Below are 23,239 nucleotides of genomic sequence, written 5' to 3' on the forward strand. Positions count from 1 at the left end.
GCCTGCCTCTACTTGCTCAGCACTCAGCAGGGAAGTGACCACGGCCCTTCAGGAGAGCTCTGCCTTGGCAGGTACACACAAACCATTATCATCGTTTGGCATTGTGCAACTGCTGGCATCCACGGGCTGGCATGGGCATGGGATGGCATGGAATGGTCTGGGTTGGAGGGGACATTAATGTTATCATCATTCCACCCCCTGCCATGCACAGGGACACCTTCCACTAGACTGGGTTGCTCCATGAAACACTTGCAGGGATGGGACAGCCACAGCTTCTCAGGGAAGCTGTGCCAGGGCCTCACCACCCTCACAGGGAAGAATTTCCTGCTGATCATAGAATCACAGAACGGTTTGGGCTATACGGGAGCTTAAGGTTATCTAGTTCCACCCCCTGTTAGGGGCAGGGACACCTTCCACTGGAGCGAGTTGCTCCAAACCCTGTCCAACCTGGCCTTGGACACCCCCAGAGATGGGGTCCTACCATCCCAAAACTTGCCTGCAGCACCGCCATTTCCCCAGAGCCACATTCTAGCGACTCTCACTTATTTTATTTTTCCCCCCACATTTCCAAAGTTCCGCGGCTGCAGGTTTCTCCGGCTCCGTGTTTGTGCCTGTGTCGCTTTGAGGGTGATTTCCCCCCCCCCCCCCCCCGATCTCGGGACGCAGCAGCGGTACCGCACGGCCCGGCACGGCCCGGCACGGCCCGGCACGGCACGGCACGGCACGGCACGGCCCGGCACGGCCCGGCACGGCACGGCACGGCACGGCACGGCCCCAGCGCCACCGCCTCCGGCCCCGCCGCGCCGGGACACACGTGCGGGGGGGGCCCGGTGCCCCGGCCCCGCCTCCCCCCGCGCCGCCGCCACGTGAGGCTCATGTGACGGCGGGGCGGGGGCGCCGGGGCCGCCAGACGTGCCGGCGGTCACAGGGCTCCGCACGTCGCTCCCGTCCACCCACTCGCCCGCATTTAACCCGGCCCGCGGCCGCCCGCCGCTCCTCAGCCCGCGCGGCGCGGGCGCGGCATGAGCAGCAGCGGCACCGGCAGCGCCCGCAGCCCCTGCCCGCCCTGAGCGCCCCGCTCCGCCCGCGCCCCCCGCCATGGAGCGCATCCCCAGCGCGCAGCCCCCGCCCGGCTGCCTGGGCAAGCTGCCCGCCCTGGAGACCGGAGACCTGCCGGGGTAAGCGGGGCTTCGGGGGCTCGGGGGACCCGGGGGGAGCGGCCCCGCCGGCTCCGGGACGGGGGTAACGCGCTGCTCTCCTTTCGCCCGTGCAGGCTGGACTTCGCGCACATGTACCAGGTGTACAAGCCCCGGAGGGGCTTAAAGAGGAGCGAGGACAACAAGGTAGATGGGGGGTGACGGGGTACAATGAGGGGCGATAAGGTAGACTGGGGGTTAACGGGGTAATTTGGGGGTTAACGGGGTAAATCGGCCGTGACAGCGCTCCCGGGGCGGGGGCTCGGCCGCTCCGCGGGGCACTCGGGACGGGAGGAGCAGCGGGAGCGGGGCCGTGCGGGCTGTGTCCCCCCGCTGACCCGCTGCCTCCGGCCCCGCAGGAGACCTACAAGCTGCCGCATCGGCTGATCGAGAAGAAGAGGCGCGACAGGATCAACGAGTGCATCGCGCAGCTGAAGGACCTGCTGCCCGAGCACCTCAAGCTGACGGTAGGTGCGAGCGGCGGGCGGAGGGACGGGGCAGCGGCTCTCTGCTGCCGCTTCACCGCGGATTTGGGGTGGTTTTTTGTTTTTTTGTTTTTTTGTTTTTTTTTGCTCCGCGGTGCCGCACACCCGGACAGGCTGTAAGCGCATCCCAAACTTCCCCGGGAGCTGCAGATCCCTGCGGGAGCTGCCCGCCGGTTCTCCCCCCTCCGCTGCCGGGCGAGAGCAGCCCCCGGCCGGGCTTCCCAGGCTCCCCCGGGCTCAGGTCACGGTGCCAGCAGGGGCAGCAGAACCGATAAATAAAAAGCTTCCTCCGGGCTATGCGGCTGGTCCGAAAGTACCCACAGGGTTCCGTGACAGCCTTTTCCGGAGCCTGCTTTTTAAGTTATTTCTGTGGAATGTTGTCGGTGGTAGTCCTGCCTGCTCAGGGTCTCACCGTGTCCGTCCTCCCGCGGCTTCTGGGAAGGCACTGGCAGCCCCGTGGGGCTCCTGCCTGCGTGGCTGAGCCTGCGGTGGGTGTCAACCTGTCCCTGTGCTCCCAGACTCTAGGTCACCTGGAGAAGGCTGTGGTTCTGGAGCTCACCTTGAAGCATGTGAAGGCACTGACCAATCTCATCGAGCAGCAGCAGCAGAAGATCATCGCTTTGCAGAACGGTTTGCAGGCGGGTGAGTGTTCAAAAGGTGGGGTGAGAAGCTGTGTGTGTGTGATGGACTTTCCCTGGGGAGCCTGTGAAATGCGGTTGTGACACCTTGTTCCCGACAAGGGAGGAGACAGGAATTCTGGCCTTTCATGCTGTTATTTTCTCAGGCTTTGCTTACGAGCTTTCACAAAAAAAGATGCATTGCTCAAGGTGGTCAGTGCAGAGTGCCCTGGGGGTTGTTTGAAATTAAATTGGGTTTTAGGTAGTTTTAGTTACAGCGCAGGTTTGCTGTGAGGTTCTCTCCAAAGCCATTTGACTCTTCCCATTTGTGTTTGGGAGCTTTGGATGACCCAGTCGGGTTTATTTGGTTGTTTTTCTCTGGAATTAGATATAAATCTGCTTTCTACACACACTTTTTTAAGTTTCTTTAAAAGCGAGCTGGCCTGTGCTCTGCAGGCAGAGGGGACCCGGTGCTTCAGCTTATCAGCCTTAGATGCACTTCCTCCTGCTGTTTTCACATGTGGCACTCACGTGAATCTGATGCAGTAAACCCGAATTTTTCGGAGGCGCCGTCCCTGCCCCGGCAGCCACAGGGAGTGCAGTGGAGCCGTGGAGTCCCCTGGGGCTGGCGGAGCTGCTGTCGGGGCCAGGAGCTCCCTGCCTTCCCCAGGGGGTTTCCTGGAGAAGCCACAGCTTGACTCACTCCCCTGCTCCACACTCCAGTACCTGTTGAAGGTGGATTATACAGTAAATAACAAAAAATAAGTTTAAAGTTATTATGTAAAAGTGGACAGGTGGATGTTCCAATGAAAATGTCCATTCCTGCAGAAATCTGGGGATTTCTGTTCATACAGTCCAGGCTGGCTGTCACATTCCCCTCTGCCTGTGCTGTAACCCAAGTCCAGCATCGCCTCCAGTCTGCCTCAGAGATGAAAATGGAACTATTTAGCATGTTGTTAATTTTTAATTTCTTTCTGTTAATGTTTCCTTAGGTGACCTGTCATCGAGAAACCTTGATTCCAGCCAGGAAATGTTTCGATCTGGTTTCCAGATGTGTGCCAAGGAAATGCTGCAATACCTGGCAAAGCACGAGAACGGCAAGGAGCTGAAGTCGTCGCAGCTGGTCAGCCACCTGCACCGGATGGCCAGCGAGGTGCTGCAGGGCGGGGCTGCCCGCAAGGCTGGGGACATCCCTCCCAAAATGGTGGACTTGAAAGAGAAGCCGGTGCCCCTGGGCACGGCGGGCGAGGGCCACGGGAAGAACTGCGTGCCCGTGATCCAGCGGACATTCGCTCACTCCAGCGGGGAGCAGAGCGGCAGCGACACGGACACAGACAGCGGGTACGGGGGAGAGCTGGAGAAAAGTGACTCCAAATCGGAGCAGCCCTATTTCAAAAAGGATACCGACCTCAAGTACGCTGTCCAGGAGAGAATAAGCTCTATTAAGCAAGAGACTGAGGACCCGCCGGCCAAAAGGAGCCGGCTGGAGTCGCCGCAGGATGAGGGCCCTTTTGGCAGTGACATGATGGGCTCTTCCAGCAGCTTCCTGGGCCCCCACGCTCACCAGCCTCCCCTGTGCCTGCCTTTCTACCTGATCCCGCCGTCTGCCACCGCCTACCTGCCCATGCTGGAGAAGTGCTGGTACCCAGCCTCGGTTCCTGTGTTGTACCCCAGCCTCCCGGCCTCTGCCGCAGCACTGACGGGCTTCATGAACCCTGACAAAATCTCCCCCCCTCTGCTGATGCCCCAGAGACTCCCTTCTCCTGTACCAGCCCATTCCCCCATCGACTCCTCAGCTCTGCTTCAAGCTTTGAAGCAGATTCCTCCTTTGAACTTGGAAACCAAAGACTGAGTGCAGTGTGACTGTTTTTTCTCTTTTTTCTTCTTTTTTTTTTTTTTAGTTTGAGAGACTGTTTCACTTTTATATATTGGCTGGACTGAGGTGTGGGGACGAGGTTCACTGCACGTAGGAAGCTAAATCCCCTTTTCTCTGACTTGTCAGGTAGCTTGGAGAAGGATGAAGGATGCGCCCAGTTTAGCGGTTCACAACTACTTCCAAAAGATTAAAGAAGGGTTTTGTGCTTCACCCCTTCCCTTCTTCCCTCTCCACATCTACAGAGCAACAGTTGACTCGGTCAGCTGCCAATCTATTGCAAAGCTGTGAAGAAATATTCCATGGGGCAGACTTGGTTTGAGGGTCTGCGAATATAAAATACATGAATATAAAACACGGTACTTCCCTGAGCGGCTCTGAAGGCAACGGCCCCGCTAGCTTGTTTGAGCTGGACTAGTGTCCAAGTAGCCCCGAGTGTGGGGTGGTGGTGGTGGCAATGCCACCGTGAGCGCAGGAGGAGCAGGGCAGTGGTCACTGGGGTGTGGTGACAATGCCACAGAGAGCACAAGGAGGAGCAGGGCAGTGGTCACTGTGGTGTGGTGGCGGTGGTGACAATGCCACAGAGAGCACAAGGAGGAGCAGGGCAGTGGTCACCGCAGGGGCAGCAATGTCATCAGGAGGAGCAGGGCAGTGGTCACTGGTGGTGGTGGCAGTGCCACCATGAGTGCAGGAGGAGCAGGGCAGCGGTCACTGCCAGGTGACGCAGGATCAGGCAGCCCTAAGATGGGTTTCTCTCCACACCTTTGCTGATACATAGATATTTTTTAAGAAATAAAAGGTAGCTGCTGCTTGGAGCTTTCCATGGCGTACATCTAATAAATAAATTAACCTGCGCTCTTCCTGTAACTTGAGCTGCTACGCTGGGCCGGGTCGGGAGGAGCTGTCCCTGGGATCACTTTGCTGGTGGCACTGGCTCCAGCCTCTCCCGCTGCTGCTGCACGGTCTCACCGCGTCCCTCGGGAATCACCGCGGTTTTCCCGGCCCAGCTGCTCCCGGCCGGGCGGGTCGGGAGCTCCTTGCCAGAGGGAGCAGTTCAGCCGGAGCTGGCAGCGCCGTCCCTGCTGAACGTGTCCCTGACAGTGCCTTTGGAAAAGGAAAAGGCTGGGATTGTCAAAGGAGTCTAATCCCGGCAGGGTTTGAGCATCTGGATTCCTCAGTCTCCTTGGCAAACCCTGGCCCACATCCCCGTGCTAAGGAGAGAGGGCTCGGTGTGACACTTGTCCTGTAAGCTGCGAGGGGCTTTCTCAGCAGAGGAACATCATTTCCAGTTTAGTTTGTTTTTTTTTTTTTTAATTAAAAACCCCCAAACTTCACTGCAAAAGGCAGTGCTCTTTGGTGGTTTTTTTCTTACTGGTTTTGAGAACTGGTGATCAGAACTCCTGTCTGGACCCTCATGTCGCCCTCCCGTTGCACCAGCTGTTGAGATGCACTATGCTTGATTGCAGATTGTGTTCTAACGTTTATTTTGTTGTTGGTTTTTTTGGGTTTTTTTGGTATACAGTTGTTGCCTTTATTTGTAAAATCCTGTTATAAATATATATATATTATATAAATATATTAAAAGTTAAGACGTTTCAGATGTCTATTATTTGTATAACTACTTGAGCATAAAGAAGTGAGAAATATGAATGTATTCTTGTTTCTGGGTTGTCTTTTTTTTTTTGAAGAGAAGAATATTCCGTTTTTCTCTCGGGAGAGGTACAGTGTTTATATTTTGGAGCCGCCTTCAAGGTGGGATATTGTACATATTTTTATCTTGAGTAAATGTTAAGTAGTTGTTTAAAAATGCTTAATAAAATAATTCTTTTCCTGTGGAAGATAAGGGTTTGCCTCCTGTGCTTTGAAATGTTTGAGCAGGGTCATTCCACATGGTCTGGTCCAGCAGGGGGTGGCACAGGGAGGAGCAGGAATTCGGGATGCAGGGAGGAGCGGGGTCACGGGTTTCAGGGGTAAGTGGGGATCCCGGGGTGCAGGGGGCAGTGGAGATCTTGGGATGCAGGGAGGATGGGGGATCCTGGGGTGCAGGTGGGAGCGGGGATCTCGGGCTGCAGGTGGGAGCAGGGCTCTCCTTGCTCCCCCCACAGCTCCTCTGCTGTCAGTGCCCAAAGGAGCTCAGGGTCCCATTACCCCTGTCACCAGGGGTATTTATTTATTTTAACTCCCTTGGCACCTTCAGGGATTTTTTTCCTTCCAGACTGGAGGGAGGTGCCAGGGCAGCCTGGCTGGCTTTCCTGCTCTCTCCTGATGTCACGTTGCGCTCCCTGTGTCTGGCATTTGGCTCCTGGGCCCCAAGCTCTGTGGGGACGAGGCAGCCCCTCACCCCGGAGGATGTGGCGTTTCCACAGCCTTTGCCCTGTTCCTGGAGGAAAATGCACTTTTTGCAAGATGCTTTTGCTTTGCCAGTGCCTTTGATCTGTGTCAGAGCTGCCCCAGGACTGCCAGGGATGGTGCCCACCAGGCCCTTGAGGCTGAGGGGTTCAAGGGCCAGGTCCTGCCTTTGCTGGGAGTGATCCCTGCTGCTACCCTGACATGTCCCAGGTGTCCCTGATTCGGGAATTCCAGCTGGCACTGTGAGTGGTGGAGCAGCCTGGTGCCTCTGCTCCCAGTGCTGCAAAATGAGCCGGAGGATGTGCTCCTCATCCCACCATGGGCCCTCCCAGCCTCTCCAGCAGCAAGGCTGGTTTCTGGCCTCCACAAGAAATGACGACAACCTCAAGCCTCCCCCAAAGGCAAAAAAGAGGTGAAGCAAAGGGATGGGTGGGAGGACTCCGTTTCCTAGTGGTTGGGGCATGGGCACTTCTGAGGGAGTATTTTGGATTTTCACTGTGCAGGTGAGTCACAAAATGTGAGGAGTGGTTTAAGTGTCCGACTGGGCCAGCACTGCTCAGTCCTGGGCTGAGCATCTCCAGGACCCCACAGGGAGAGGCCGATGCTTCTGTTAGACTGTGGTTAGAACTAAAGAAACCTTAGCTTAAGTAATGCTAGAAAAAAATGCTCCTTGGTTTAATGTGTTTGGGGCCTCCACAAGTCCCAGCATTCATGTTATGTTTGCTTTAATTAGGGCTAAATATTGATCTCACTGAAGCTGACGGTAACAACCCCATTTGGGGACAGCATTTGGTGCTCAGTGCAGCGGTGTCTCCAGCCTCGGGACCCCCTGGATTTCTGGCTCCTTTCCATGGCTCTCACTCCCCTTTGGCCTCCATATTCTGACCCCCCTTGTCCTATGGTGGGACAACTTGCACGAGTTCCAGATCCTCAGCCATGGAGGGAAAAAGTGAAAAAAAAAAAAAGTGGAAGAGAGAACATTTATTCAGGAAGCAAAATATTATTACGGGCTGGGATTTTCTCTGGCACCCTGGCCCGGCACCAGCAGGACAGGTGAGTTCTGTGGGGCAGAGTGGGGCAGGGGCTGCGCCTGGGGGGGCACCGGGTGGGGACCCCGCCCACAACCCCAGCGCCGGAGCAGCCCCTCCCTGCCCTGCCAGAGCAGCTTCTCCCCTGCGCTCCAGCCCGGCCCGGGAGGAGAGGGGTGGCCCGGCAGGAGCAGGGGATGGAGGGAGGGAAGGAGGGAGGGATGGACGGGTGGATGGGTGGATGGATGGAGGGGCGACCCCCGGCACGGCGCCAGCCCGGGACAGCCCGTGCCGCCCGCCCCGCCGGGCTGTGCTGAGTTCCCGGGACTTGTTTTCATGGTCTCACCCAGCTCTGACCTGCCTCAAATGTTGACACAATGTCACGTTTCCGACTGCAGTCTTTCATGTGCAGCCGGAGGCTAAATACGGCTGCTGGTTCCTGGAAAAAGACGTGCCTGGCACCCTTTCAGCAGAAACCCGATCCCCATGCAGGCTTGGCACAACAGCTGAATAACACGGCAATAACTCTTTCAGCAGCATTTCAACCCATAAATAGGGCTTCCCGAGCGACTCCTTGAAGTCAGACAAGGAGGATACAATGATTTTTAGAAAAAAAAAAAAAATAGAGAAAAGTTATTGTGTGTGAAGAGCGGGTGGGAGGGGGCAGCGGGGTCAGCCAGATCAAAGGGTGTCCTGGAGGTGCTGAGTGAGGTTTGCTGAGCGGGAGCGCAGGATTGCCTCAAAAGGAAAGAAATGCTCCTGAATTTTTTAATGTCTCGGTCCTGTTTCATACCAGCCCTGTGGAGGAACGGGGAGAGCCTTCCTGAGAGCCAGGGCCTTTCCTAACCCCGGTGAGGACACACAGACATAATTTTAGCTTTTCAGCACCTGTTTGGAAAGCTCCTGTAGCCGAGCGCTGTGGGACTGGATGGTTTTTACAGGCATGTACCCCGGGAGCTGCTTATTTGCATTATGCATGGACCAGGGCCTAAAATAATCTGCAGTGACGCACATTTTTTGCTGTGATTCCCCCCCCCCCCCCCCCCCTTTTCCAGGACTCCATTTTTCTGAACGTGCCGTGACTTTTGAGGACCACGCATGGTTACCCAGCCCCGGGGCTGCCGGGGCCCTGATTCAGCACGTCCACCCGAGCCGGGGGGAGCTCCGCCGTCCCCCGGCCGTGACACACGGAGGGAGAAGTGCCCTTGTGCTCCGCCTTGGCTTTCATCCGCAGAGCGTGTAGCTGCAAGTGCGGCGTGTTTACAAATGCAGGCATTGCAAGATCCCTTGAACTGTGTCCTAGTACAAAAGAGGCTTTGAAACGAGAAACACGTTGTCATGGCATGTTCCAGGCCAGCAGCACCAGACTGAACCAGATAATTGCTGTTTCTGCTTCAGCGTGGAAAAAGCAGCAGGTCTTGAGCAAGTCTTTTTTTCCCCTTAGACATTTCGTGTGATGCTCGGGATGGAAGGAGAGGGCTGGGAATGCCCGGGCAGCGGGGGCAGAGGCGGGATGATCTCCCCAGGGCTGCAGGCAGAATGACTCTGCTGGGCTCAGCCCATGTAACCGTAGCCCGCGGGGCTGGTGACACTGACCCTCGCTATGTGACACGGGGTGTCCGTGTTTTGTAACCCTGGCGTGCTGCCGGGGCCAGGAGATGTGGCTCCCACTGCTCCTCGTGTTCCAGACCTTTCCCACTGCCCTTCTCCGGGCAGTTCACGGCACTTGAGAACTCTCTCGCTGCCTCTCAGTGCCAGCGAGGGCTGCTAATTGCAGTGGACATCAGTGGCCCTGGGCACAGCGCCTCTGCACTGGGAGCACTGGGCATGGCTGAGGGGGTGCCTGTGCCCTCGTGCCCACACTCCTGGGGCACCACTGTGCTGGGGTGTCAGAAATGGAGGATAGTATTTCTACCTATTTCGGAATAATTTATTTCTTAGACATTTGCCTTTCTCCCAGGTGTGTTTCTGCCCCAGGCACATCACCCCATGGAGTCAGTTATTGCCATCACGCCCAGTGCCTCTGGAAATGGCCAAATAGGAAAACTCTGCCTGGGAAGGGTTTTTCACCACATGTGCCTCATTAAAAACTGCAAATGGAGCAGGCTGGGTAACACCACACAGCTGAGGGAAACAGGAATTCCTAGAAATAAAAGACAGATCCCTCAGTACCTCTTGTGCTTGTTGCTGGTGTTGGGATGGAGGGAGCTGGCTGGAGTCTGTCCTGGGCTGGTTGCTCCTGGCATCCAAGTCTTTATGCCTCCACAGAGGCAGGCCTGGCTGAGGCAGGTGGGTGTTTGTTGTGGGATGGACTCTTGGTCATCTCAGCACTGCCCATGTGTCTGAGTGTCCATCTGTAGGGGTGACAACGCTGATAGGAAAGGGCTGGGTTGGCCATTACTGCCTTGGTTTATCCCCAGTGCTCCATTTTATCTTGTCTCTGACCTCTCTGCTCTTTATTCCAGTGCCCAGGATGGGCTCCCACGTTGTTGTTTTCTGAACACCAGCTCAGCCCAAGAAGCGATGGCCACGGTCTGTGGCTGCCAGAGCTGTCGCACAAGAGGAATAATTAGTTTCTCTCTGCAACACAGCTTTATCCTCCCTTCAGCCTGGGGTGCTCAGCATTCCCTCCTCCGTGCTGCTCTCTGGTTGCCTCCATGCAGTGGCACTGAGAGAAAAGGCTGAGATCTATCCTGCTTTGAAAGGACTGATGAATATGCAAACTATTAGGGCTGAAATATTGCTTATCCGCCTCACGGGGCGTGCACGGAGCTCGTGTTTGTGCTGCTGCCTGAGGATGTGTACACCACCAGTGTGCAGCTGAGCAGCTTAGGGAAGATTTAACTCTTATTTCTATTCTTGACACCGAATCATTAATAAGGTTATGACCATGTTGGGGGCCTTTCCCAGTGCCCTCCTCCTGCTGTGGCAGGGCCTGGGGACCTGTTGGTGGGGTTTGACTGCAGCTATTGATTGGGGTAAAGCTCCATCCCAAATGGAAGCAGTTGCTGATGATTATCTCGTGGTATTAGTGTGTGTATTGTGAAATTAGTGTGATTTGAGATGAAATGTGACCTATGGGCATAGGCAACATGTTCTAATGTATTCAGAAATGCTGGGGCTGACGAGCTATTGCTGCTGGTACCACGCTGATTAAACCCCAGCTCGCTCTGCTCCCATTGAAATCAGTGGGAGGTCTGTCATTGCCTTCCGTGAGTGCTGGACTGGATCCAGACTGCACTTCATGGGATGCATTATTCCACAGGATTAGAGAGGCACAGGGAGTGGAATTCCTCTCTCTCACTGTTCTCTGCTGCTTAGATGTTTGCCTTGGAGCTGGCTGGAACACAAAGCACCCGGCCTGGTGTTGGTGTCACCCCAGGGAGGAGATGAGGTTGGCCAGGGCTGGGGTGCTGCTCTGGGGCTGCAGTGAAATGTGAGGGACTGGGCAGCTCCCCATGATCCAGAACTCCTGGTGGCGTGGGGACACAGGAGGCCAGGTTCTCATCAGCATTGCCTGTACCAAATGTTTGACCCCCCAGTGCTGGAGTCCTGGTTCAGGAATGAAAAAGCCCAATCCCCCCAGGGAGCCCCAGAGGGGCCCTGGCTCCGAACGCACTGGTCAGGAGGTGGCTGGGGAGGGGTTTTCTCAGGGTCTGGATTTCAGACAGACGTTTGACCTCAAAGAGGTGCTGGCTGCTCCGGGGCTGAATTCCCCTGTGCTGTGGGAGGCTGCTCGGAGCACCTCTCACGGCCCATCCCACCAGGGCTCTGCCATCCCAGCCCCACCACACCAGCCCCTGGCTGAGCCTTTGGGTGGAGGATGACTCAGGGCCCCGTGGAGGGAGGGGGTGGCTGTGACCCCCCCCAGTGCTGCTGGGGAACTGAAGCAATCTGTTTATCATGGAAAAACTGCTCTTTGCAGCAATTCAAATGGAAACTTCCCAGAATGAGTGTTGCAGAGCTTTCCCCTTGAATCACCGGGCCTCCCAAGAGCCGCTTTCTAAGACGATGCCCTCGGGAAAGCTGTCACCGGCCTTGCCGTGCGTGGCAGCTCCCTCCCAGCAGCACAGCCGCACTCAATCCCTCCTCGGGCCCGTTCCCATGGGAACAGCGCCTTTCCCTAGGCGGAACAGCTATGGGACCCCCAGCACACAGGTGTCCCACGAGCTGCTCTCAGCCCCGCCACCCCATACCGGGCGCTGGAAGGCTCCGGGGTGATGGCACCGCCCAGCCTGGGGACCAGCCCGGGGTGGAGGCTCCCCCGGCAGTACCTGCTGCCATCTCGCCAGGCCAGTTGCCTGTTTTCCCTTCCCTCTGGCCGCCCATCACCCTTTCCATGGCTGAAATGAGTGTCCAAAGGTCACGGGGAATTCAGCCGCTGCCTGGAGCTCACGCAGCCGAGTGAATAAGGAGTGAGTATGTGACGCCTGACTCGCTCCGCTCCCGAGCTGCCCGGCCGTGGCAAGCCCGGCGCTGGTGGGGGCGCGGAGCCCGTTGCCCACCGTGCCGTGCCCGCGGCACAGGCCCTGGCCCGGCACACGGCTCCGCAGGGATGCTCCGGGCAGCCGGGGCAGGGCAGGGGGCAGCGGGCTCGCCGCCTCCGCCGCGGGGCGTTTCCGGGCCAGCCTAACCACAGCTGTGTGTAAGCCCTGAGCTGTCAGCCTGGCAGATTGGGCAAAGATAGGAACGGGCTGGGTGTCGCAAGGGGTGGGAGGCCACCGAGCCAGGCAAGGGGCAGGGAGGGAGGGCAGCTTGCGGCACCCTGGTGATCCCACCGCCACCCTCGGAGCGAAGCTACTGGGGATTTTTATACATTTATTCTGTTCAGCCCCGTGGTGCTTGTCCCCATAGTAACAGAGCAGGCTGGCACTGCAGCGCTCAGTGACATCCCTGGTCCCCAGGGAGAAGCCAAGGACCTTCGTGGTCCGCATCCCCAACTCCTCGGTGATGTACAGAGCCCGGGGACAGCTCTCCTGCACTTCAGAGCGTGTCAGGGTTCCACTGTGTCTCTGCAGCCCCGGGAGAGCAAAGAACTGTTGGTCAAGGGCAGAAGGGGCAGGTGTGGGGCTGGCCCAGGACCTTGCTGGGGTGAGGACTGGCTGGTGGCAGGTCTTTGTCCCCAGTACCTGCAGCAGCAGCCGGGTATCTGCTGTGGCAGGGCCAGGCCATGCCGCACGTGTGAGCAGCATGAGCCCGGCTGCTATGTGCGGGTGAGGCAGGAACCACAGAGGGGTTTTCCGGGCTCCAGCAAGCACCTGGGCACTTGAGGTCAGGAGGCATCTGCAGCACGAGCTTTTTGAACCCAACAGCGAGGCAAAGGTGTTTTTAAGGAGACCGGCAAGACCAAGATCTCTGTTCAGATCCTGGAGCCGCTTGGAAGATGAGTCAAAGGATTCCTGAAACAATTAGAGCTGTGAGGTGCAGCAGCAACAGCACATCCACTGTCAGCAGCTCTGCCAGGCGCCCTCGGCCAGCTGTTCGTGCTTTCCCTTTAATAAGGCATATTAGGTAATTTCCCATTTAAAAATGTTTATGGGAATATATAAATATTCACTTATACAGAACTTGCCTGGCCCTTCGTGTGCAGAGCGGTGGCGAGAGTGACTTGAATTGTTATAAATCTATCACAAAAGCTTCAGATGGAGCCTTCAGCATGGTGAGATGGATGTCTCAGAGCACCCCGGGGACTGAGTCCTCCAGGTGCCAGGATGGGACACCTCACTCCGTGGGACAAAGTGCCCCACCGAGCAGGATGGGGCCACCACAGGACTGCGTCACGTCCCTTGGTGCCCAGCCACAGGCAGCGTGGGCAGGGTTTTCCCTCGTGTGATTTCCCGATGGCCGCAGGAAGAGCTTGCACAGACCTGATCTGGATTTAATCAAAGGAATTTTTTTTTGCATTTGCTGTCTTATGCGCTGACCACCAAACCACATCCTTCGAGCCTGAGCCCAGCACAGTGAAACAAAAACTAGCAAAAACTAGGCCAGGGCTTTTTGCTATATAATTTTTTTCTTTCTTTTCCTTTAGTGCATCACAGTTGGGTGCAAAGCTGGCACACACGTCTCCTCCAGCCCCTCTGTTCCCACACAGCCCCTTCCCAGGGCAGCCTGGCATTTCTACCACCCCTGAGCCAGGCACTTGCAGCTCCACGTGCAACCTGGGAACTATCCAGATTATGTGCACTGAGCACAGCGTCAGTGGGGAGCAAATATAGAGGAATAATGAGTAATGACGTGCTGGCAGACCATGTCGGGCCCTAATAAGGCACAAGGTAGGGACTGTCCTTGCCTCTCACCCGATGCTTTTGGCAGGTGAGTGTGCTGCAGCCTGACTGTGGGGTCAGCAAGCCGGAGGGGCCCTGGTGAGCCCCCGGTGCTGGTGGCAGTGGTAGCTGTGGTGTGACACCGTCCCTGGCAGCATCCCACAGCATCCAGTGGCGAGGTGCCTGCGTAGGGAAGTTCTCACGTTTATAGAACAGAGAACAGCTTTATTGTTGTATTTTGCAAACCAAAACCAGCCGGGAGTTTCTGAAGCGTCTGCCATCCCCACAGAGAGCTGTTTAGTCATGCCTGGTGTGTGTGCATGTGAGACAGTGAGGGGAGGGAGGCTCGAGGACTTTGCAAAGATTAAAGATTTATGCTGACCCTTGAATCTGATCCAAGGCTACTAATCTGCCCTGATCCTATCATCTGCTCAGGGTGGATCTATTTCACTTTCCTTTATGGTACTCCTGACTCATTCCACTCCCACTCCAGGCCAGTCCAGTGGGAATGGGAAGCGCTACCACAGACTTGTTTGGGTTTGCATTTAAAGCTCTGGACCTGTAGTGGGTGCAGCTCATAAAGGAAACCAGTGTGGATAAGATATGGGTGAGCTGAATGCTTGGAAACCACTCCCAAACACAAGCTGAAGTGGCTTGAAATCAAGGTGGAGTGATGTACCGAAGGCACAATACTTGGCAGCTACGCCCAGCGTGTGAGAAAGGCATTTAAATCCAAGGTGGTGAGGTAGGCAGGGCACCCTGCATGCTTCCAACGGGACAGCCCATGCCTTGCAGGGTCTGCAGTGCCAGCTGTAACCTCCCCAGCAGGGTACCCCCCCTCCATCTGCCCCCCTGCCCTCTCTGGCTCTGTGCTTTGCACCCCGGTGAGCCCCTCCATGGGCCTGCAGGAAGCTGTGCCAAGGGTTCTGGTCCTGCCCTGGCACTGCTCTGCCTGGGAAAGGGCTTGTTTGCGCTCCATCACCCTGTATTGAAGGCTCCTGATGGCTGCTGGGGCTTTTGTGTAAAAAACAATGTGTGGAGGAGATATACAGACCTGATGTTTCAGAGGGCAGAATAAATCTCCTCTGCCTTTGCAATAAAAAATAGTGTGGCAGAAAGAGAAATAGGAGCTTTCCACCCCCTAGCTCTTCTCTGCTGCAGCCACATGTGTCTGGAGGAAGGCTGGGGATGCCACAGCAGCCCAGCCCACGTGCCAGCTGGGCTGGGATGGATAACACCCACCGGGCACCGCCGGCAGCCCCAGAGCCACGGGCAGACAGGCAAACAGGATCAGTCATACGGGCCTGGCCCGTGGCTGAACTGACCAGGAGATGGAGTGAGATATATCCTATTTCAGATCCCCTGGGACATCCTGTTCTCCTGATAACTGATGATATGTAAATATAGCAAATGCAAAGCCAGGCACTTTCCTAGGGTGCCCAGCCCAGGCTGCATATAGAACAGGGCTGAGCCCCAGCGGCGCTCTTGGAAACACCCATCGCAACTGCGCCACAGGCACCAGGCTTTATTTTTAGTTTAAAATGAAGTTCCTGTTTGTAAGGCCAGAAGGGTTACAGGGAAAAAAAATGACGAAGTGGGATCATTTACTGCTATTTTCTTTTCACGTGTCCTTCCTTCCTTCCTCCCTCCTGAGAAATGGGATGTAGCACATCACTATCCCGGCCGGCAATGTTCGCTGGTGGGAGCGCTGGTTCCTGCTCCCTCCGAAGAGGCCCATTAAGCCTTGTGTAACAAAAGGCTCCGTCTTTCCAGCCCCTCCAATTACCCCTGATTTCTATTGCTACACGGAGGCGCTTATCTCATGGAAATGAAACGCCGGCCTCGCTGACTCGCACCTCCTTTCTCTCTCAGCAGAATTTTGGGCCGCCTCTGCCAGGAGGGGTGACGGGCAGGGCATGGGGATCCCTCCCTAGCTCATCAATCCCTCTCCTCCCCGCGCCGCTGAGCAGACCCAGCAGCCATGGGATTGAAGGAAACAATGGGAAGTATTTGGTCAGGTCAGCCAAAGGAGCCTCTTTAATGAGCAAAGCCGAGCACTAATTAGTCTGGTGTGCAGCCCCTTGCCCCATCCCCATCCCTGCGGTTCTCCTTCAGGCGGGGTCACCGTGCAAGGGGAGCGGCAGGGATGGGTTTGGCAGGTGCCCACGTGTTTTTCTCCTTCCTGTGCCCTGTTAGGGAAAGGTAATCCCGAGCTGACAGGAGGGAGACTGCGAGCTGCTGACGGGAATTCCCAACTGAGAGGTTTTGAGAGCAGTGGGAGCTTTGGCGTATGGATTAGGTTGCTTATATATACTATAGTGTGAAGGAAACGGGCGGTTTTGCTAATTCCCTTGCACTTTGGTTTAATAAAGTAGGATTTGTCTGGTGGGAAAGTGTAACAGTGGGATTTAAGCTGTGTGAGTCTCATGACCGGAGCTCGCCTGGCTGGGTGGGAAGCAGGGAAGCATTGATTGCATTCTGTCTCTCCTGTGTTCTCGTGTTTTTAAACATGATTTGAGTGCCCACAGCTTCGGATGAGCTTTATTTGGGATTAGGTTTATTTTAAAAATCCATATGCAGATACTTGGACTTAATTCTGTTTTCCAGAACTCAGTGCCCTATGTCTTGGGAGAACCAGGACTGCTCGGTTTGTCAGTGCCTTGTGACAAAGACTCATGTAAACTGAGAAAGGATAAAGAGGGGGTGGCCAGTACACACAGAGAGAAGGGGCAAGTTAATATTTGGTACAGCCTCTGTAGGGAAACGAGATCCTTCTGCTTCTGGTTTTAATGAGAAAGGCCCTAATGGAAATTTAAAATCTGGATCTGCATCAAATCCTCAAAGTTCAGGGAGTTTAGAACAAGGAGTTCGGTCCATTCCATCACTCATCAGAGCTGTCTGCAAAATTCACATCCCAATACTTTTTTCCAATCATAAATTCTGCCAAAGATGCGTGCTTGGATGTGAAATATTTTTCTTCTTTTTCATCCCTTTTGCTAATTTAATTCCCAGAGCTAAATCAAGTTTTCCATCTCGGACTTCCAGGAGCTGGGATGTCTTGTTTGCAGCTGGGAAGCTTTGCTGTGCCCTGTGTGGTGTGGTGAGGGGTTGGAAAGGTTCACCTGCCTGCAGGTGACCAAGTGGAGGGGAGGCCTTGGGGTCACACACGGGGCTGCTTTATTGCCAGAGCTCAAGTTTTGGGATGTGCTAGTGAGCAAATCATTACAGTGCTCCTGTCCTTCTTTCCCTCATTATTAAGAAGATAAAACCCAACCCATTTTTGGGATATGCACAAATATGCTATTGATATTGAGGGCCCTGAGCAACCAGGCAGATTTTCTGAGCAGCCTTGAAGCAGCAAGGCACAGCAGCCTCATGCTGGGCTCTCCCTTATTCTTATTCTTTTCTGTTTTCTTGGGTGTACAATAAGAGCTAATCAAAGTGATGCTCTCCAGCAGGCTTTTGTGTATGGCATTACAGCAAAATCCTAAATTCCCCTTCCTGCTCATGCATACAAAGCAGGAAGAGCTAGGATGGCTGCAGACTATTTTCAGATGATTTAGCCAAGGAGAAAATAACTGGATGGCTGAAAGAAGGAGCGTTTGACAAGAAATAACCTTGAAGGCACAGCTCTGACATGATGGCGTGAGGTGCCCAGCTCCCTGAGATGGCCCTGCTCCATCAAATGCCAACAGGGAACGTGACACAGAGGAGATGACAAAGGACAATACAAACAAGCAGAGCACCCACAATCCAGTGCAAGAGAGGCTGCAGAGTGGGCTGGGTGCTCCCTTCTGCTCCTGGTTTCAGCACTGGCACACATGAAGTTCCCCCTGCTCAGTTCAGGACTCTCACCAGGTGCTTGAGGCAACAGGTTGTGTATTTGGCTGGTGTAAATCAGTGCAGCTCAGCTGACTGGGCTCATGGGATGCTGTTTGTACCTGTAGATGTGTTGCTTCTTCCCCCACTAAAGGCAAAGGCATCACCTGGGATTTGCCCCTCGCACCTGGAGCGAATTGGATGCTCCTTCACCACAAGGTGAGAGCATGGGCAGCAGAGAGTGATACCTGAGCAAAAACTCGCACCTGCCTGTGCAGCATTCCATAGTACCTGGGCTGCAGCCTTGTCTCTCCCTCCTTCCAAAGTGACAATCCGTTCCCAGGATTCTCTCCCCCCTTGTCCGTGACAACACTGGGGACAGCCCCCCAGAGATGTTCCCGCCGGGCAGGCTGGGGCTCCCATGGGACATTGCTTTGCTGTTCCTGTTGTCCATCTCCTGTGAGCAGCTCACGGCTGATAACATCCCTTGCTTTGGATTTATTCCGAGAAATAGAGAGGAAGATTTGCCGGGCTCTGTGGTACCCATGTGCCAGGGGAGGGCTGGGTGTGGGTGCTGGCACTGCCGGGCCAGGGGCCGTGCTGCGCAGGGAGCCCAGCCCAGGCTGAGGGTGAGGATGAAGGTGAGGACACAGCTAAAAGCTTTAGGGAAGGAGGACAGTTTTGGTGAGGCTGCATCCCCCTCTCCTGGACAATCCGAGCAAAGGCAGCAGAGCAGCCGCTAGCCAGGGAGAACACTTCGAGAGGAAAAGGGGAAATTAATGTGTAAAGAACGTAAGTGAGGCCCGGGGTCCCTGGGGCTGTACTGGGGTTCATCCCATGCCTGTCATAATGAGAGGGCTCTTGCTGGGGACAACCTGACCCTCTGCAGAAATTGGGACCACATCACATTTGTGCCAGGCACAATCCCACTCCCCATCATGGGAATGGATAAGTGAGGCAGGGGCAGCACCCGGTGCCGTGGGTCAGAGTGGCCCTGATGATGTGGCAGGGTCTCACAGCAGGTGGAGAATCGCGACTGGAACTAAACAGAATGGCACAGACAATCTCAGTGCTTTGGTGCTGGGTTCAGAGATGCTTCGTAGCCCAGGTGGTGCCCAGGGGCCACGGCTGATGGGCATGAGCTGCAAAACACCTGGCTGGGACTGAAATACATATGGCAACCTGGGCTGTGGGCGCTGGGGTTTGTCAGGAAGGGGCTGCAGCACTGGCTGGATCTTGCCTGGCAGCTGGGAGGGAGCTCTACTTCAAAGCAGAGGCTGGAGAAATGTCTCCCCTGGCCTGGCACCATGTGCATGGTCCCTGGGTGGGCAGCTCATGGCTCTGTCTAACCGAAGACCTCCAAGAAGTCCCTGTTGTGGCCTTCCCAAGGTGCTGCTCCCTCTGAAGCTGGTCATACAGGTGTCTGTGCAGAGCTGGAGCCCAGGGCTCTGTGCCCGCCTTTCACAGCCTCGCTTGGAGGCTGTTTGTGCTTAGACTGGAAGACTGGGTTTGTTTCCTTTTAGATTTAAAATCTAAATTACAGAAAGGGTGAAATGCAGTCCCTAGGCTGGCCAAGGCCCTGACTCTGCACTAAATCTGCAAGCGTGGGCCTGGCTTTTGTGCAGGGGGCTCTGCAAGTGCCAAGGTCACTGCTAATAAATCTGACTGGAGGACCAGGAGAATTTTTTTTAACTTCCTGCTAACAGCAGGCTCCTTTTTAACTATAATTTTTTTTCCCTGCTCCCTTCTGCTGATTCATGCTCCTGCTTCTTCGGCACTGGGAGATGCCAGCATTCCTGAAGGTCATCACTTGCATGCAGCAGCTCATGCTGGGGAGTGTTTGCCAGCACCTACGAAATCGAAATGCTAAAGCGACTGCCATCATTTATATTTTCCCTGGCAGTGACAGACAATTGCACAGCTTGCCAGCCGCCGAGCTGCCACGTTCCCAGGCTTGGAGACTTCACTCCGAGGTGAAGGAGGTGCATGAAAAGTGATGCCTCCCAATGAACTCGATACCAGGTCACCTTGAGATCAGGATTTTCACTTGGGCTCACCTGCAGGCAGTCCTCTTAGAGATGTGGAAACCTCAGTGTCCAAGCATGCACACCTCTGACTTACACCCAAACCATTCGGTCACCCTGTGATCCCGTGACTCTGGGAAATGAGATACAGGCACTCACGTCAGGTTTCATGCAGGAGTCACGCTGCTGCGTGCCCCGGGTCGCTGGCAAAGCAGGGCTGTGCTGCCCTCACTGCCACCTCCCTCCCCTTCTCTGTCTCTCCTCCCCACTGTGGAGAAGACTTGGTGCTGTCCTCGGCTGAAGAAAGAGGCCGGATTTTATGGCATGCTGGCAGCATGCAAACATCTCTGAGGAAATAAGTTACAGTTTAATTTTCATGGTGCGTCTCCCTCTTCATAGCAAAGGAATACTTCTGGTTTAGCTCAAGCAGTAACAGCGTAACTGACACATCTCTTTTTTCAGGAAAGTGAGGCAGACAGAGAAATCCTTCCTTTGCTTCCTCAGGTTCTTTAGTGACTGTTTATACTGTGGCAGTACCAAGAGCCCTGTATAAAATGACGGAAGACTCTGCTACAGGCGGTGGCAGATTTAGGAACCAGTTATTTAATGTCCATCTCTTTAGCGGTGACCACTAATCTTACGCTTTCCTGTAAGAGTCTGTAACGTAAGGTGACACATATCTTGTACCTGCTATCATCTGCCCCTGTTTCTTTTGATATCATTTTAAGTGGGCCTTGAAAGAGCAGAGCTGGAAAGAGCCCCCAGCTGCCTCCTGGCACTGCAGAGCAAGGCTCCCGTTTGTCCTCACAGTCCTCAGATTCCCCAGATCTAAGAGCTTCTCCCTCCCTCGGCAAGGGAGGATCCTGACCTGGGAGGCACCCACAATCTCTAAGACATTTTACCAATACCCAGCTGAATCCCTGGAAGAAAGTCAGCATCCAAACGAACTGAGGGCACTAACAGGGCACGTGTGTTTGCCGCCTTAAAGCACGGGTTGTGAACAAGCAGGAAAGCAGAATCTCAGAGCAATATTGTCGCTATTTTTTGGCTTCAGCTCCTTGCTCAGCAGCAGGGGAAGTGCCACACAGTAGGTGTCTGCAACTCATCAAATCAATTAGTTCCTTTGTCTGCGGGAGGAGTCGTTAGCCAAAGACAAATTAAAGGAAGGTCCAGTAAGATATTCTATTCTGAGAGGAGCTGTCCTATTTTCTCATACTAATGACAGGCTCCGAAATCTGTGCACAACTTAGCTCGTTATTAGAACTAATTGGTGCCAGGCATTCCATCCTCTCTGATAGGGCTAACCACGGGGATGAAATTTTCCGAGTTAATGAACCAGAGAATGGATTAAGAACTTTCAAAGTGCAGTTCATATCACAGCTTAATTGGAAGGAGTATATTAGTTGGCTTTTTTATGGATACAAAGGAAAGCCGTGTTTTGGGGTGAAAAAGCACACGCACAAATGCCTTCGCTGCCACTGGGGAGCTGGGAATTTCTAATTTCAGTGTGGCAGAGCCACGGCATTTGAAGGCAGCGCCTTCCCCGCACCGTGAGCCCGAGGAGGGATGGGAACGGGCTTTATTCTCTGTGTGCAGCCCTCGCTATTCCTCCTGCGCAAGGCCCTGCGGGAAGAGACCAATTAGTGCAGATCTCCCCAGGCCAGGGAGCTGCGGGAGCATCAAGGGCTGGTCTGGGCGTGGTGCATCCTCCTGATGGAGATCCACATCCCTCAGACCATCGTCCCCAGTGCGCGCTTTGGTGTTTTTATACCAATCCCACTCTAATTGTTTTTTACACCTGTTTTACACTGTTCTGAAAAGTAGATTTGTGACACCCATTTTTTCCAACTCAGAAAAATATTTTTTTTCTGTGTGATTTAGAACTTTTCCTTCTGCCAGCAGTGGAGAAGGAGAACCCTTTGCAGGTGTCCCAGACACAGCATGTAACCTCTGGTCCATATCCAGGCAGCTCAATCCATTCTTCATGCATTTTCTTAGCTCTTTAATACTTGTAAAATAATTTGAGAACCATTGCAGCCAGGTGCAAAACAGTAGTGCTTTTCCAATCTATTGACAACCAACAAATCCTGCTTAACATCCATTAATAGCCCTTCATTTGAGTCATGAAAGTTTTACTGCAACATCATAAGAAATCCTGAGGAAAAAGATTGTGCTTCAGGAGAACAGAAGATATTCCTCAGGCATTCTGTAGATTTCCTCATGATTTTTTTCCTGCTGCATCTCCATTTGCTCCCACCTCACCTCTTGCTCCCGCCTGGCCTCAGTGCACAAGTCACTGCATAACTCCCCAGAGAGCTGGAGCAGCAAAATGTGTGAATTTGGGCCTAATTTGACTGGGAATTAAAATAACCCCAGTTACAGTGACAAGAACCCTGGTAAATCACCCCAAAAGCCCATGCAAAATGCATGCTATTCCTTCAACTCCATTTGAAACTGCTTCCTACTGAAAACTAAAGTGACCTCAACTAAGCTGTGATAAATACACCTAATGGAGTAGTTTGGTCAGTGTCATCTACTTAAACTAATTATTTGGCTCAAGGGAAAAGTCAGTTTATTAAAGTCCATGCAAAAGGCAGGAAATTCTGGAGAACATCTGGTTATGTGAGAATAACTGGGAATAACGAGGTGAAGTGGGCTGTCCCTTTGGTTTTGGAAGTTCTATGAGCATACATAGGGTTTTGTATTTCACTTGCTTAAAATGTACTTGGGCTAACTGAAAATATTACAGTCGATATCTTTTAATCCCAAATCCTCTGCAGGCTGGGATTGGATTTGTGGTTAGCCCTGAGGGGCCCTCACAGCACCGCCATGAGTGTGAGGGCTGCAGGCAGACACCCCTTCACCACACCCCACCACGGCGGGCGAGGATGAGAGGACACAGCCTCAGACAGTGCCAGGGGAGGGTCAGGTTGGACCTCACAAGGAATTTCTTCATGGAAAAGGTGGTCAGGCATCGGCAGGGGCTGCCCGGGGAGGTGGTGGAGTCCCCACCCCTGGAGGTGTCCCAGGAAGGACTGGACGTGGCAACAAGGTCTGGGTGACAAGGTGGTGTTAGGTCACAAGCTGGACTTGATCATCTTGGCGGTCTTCCCCAACCTAATGCAGCCTGTGATGGAGAGGGCAGGGCAGACACTGCTCCATGGCGGGCCCAGAGGTGTCACCACGGCCCGTCCCGCTCCACAGCGGGCTCGGGGGTATCGCCACGGCCCGTCCCGCCCCACACCGGGCTCGGGTTATCGCCACGGCCCGTCCCGCCCCACACCGGGCTCGGGGGTGCCGCCACGGCCCGTCCCGCCCCACACCGGGCTCGGGTTATCGCCACGGCCCGTCCCGCCCCACACCGGGCCCGGGGTAACACACCCCTCCTCACCACACCCCACTTGGCGGCCCCGCCCCGCCCTCTCCCGTTCGGTCCTCCCGCCGCCAGGGGGCGCCGCGGGGCGGGGCGGGGCCGGCCGGGCCGGGTGACCGCGGCGTCACGTGACGGCGGCGGGGGGAGCCGGGCCCAGACGAGCGCGGGTGTCCCGGAGCGGCCGGAGCAGCGCCCGGCACAGCCCAGCC

At 54.9% G+C, this 23,239-nt stretch overlaps 1 protein-coding gene across 1 annotated transcript; it reads left to right on the plus strand.

Moving 5' to 3' along the window:
- Positions 1-925: 925 nt before the first annotated feature.
- On the plus strand, positions 926-5,825 carry BHLHE40 (basic helix-loop-helix family member e40). Its single transcript, XM_082289083.1, has 5 exons — positions 926-1,178; positions 1,274-1,343; positions 1,556-1,663; positions 2,200-2,323; positions 3,291-5,825. The coding sequence occupies exons 1-5, from the start codon at positions 1,099-1,101 to the stop codon at positions 4,148-4,150; spliced, it is 1,242 nt and encodes a 413-aa protein (XP_082145209.1). The 5' UTR covers positions 926-1,098; the 3' UTR covers positions 4,151-5,825.
- The last annotated feature ends 17,414 nt before the right edge of the window (positions 5,826-23,239 follow it).

This window comes from Coloeus monedula, assembly GCF_965178545.1.
Source record: "Coloeus monedula genome assembly, chromosome: 11".
Classification (NCBI taxonomy): domain Eukaryota; kingdom Metazoa; phylum Chordata; class Aves; order Passeriformes; family Corvidae; genus Coloeus; species Coloeus monedula.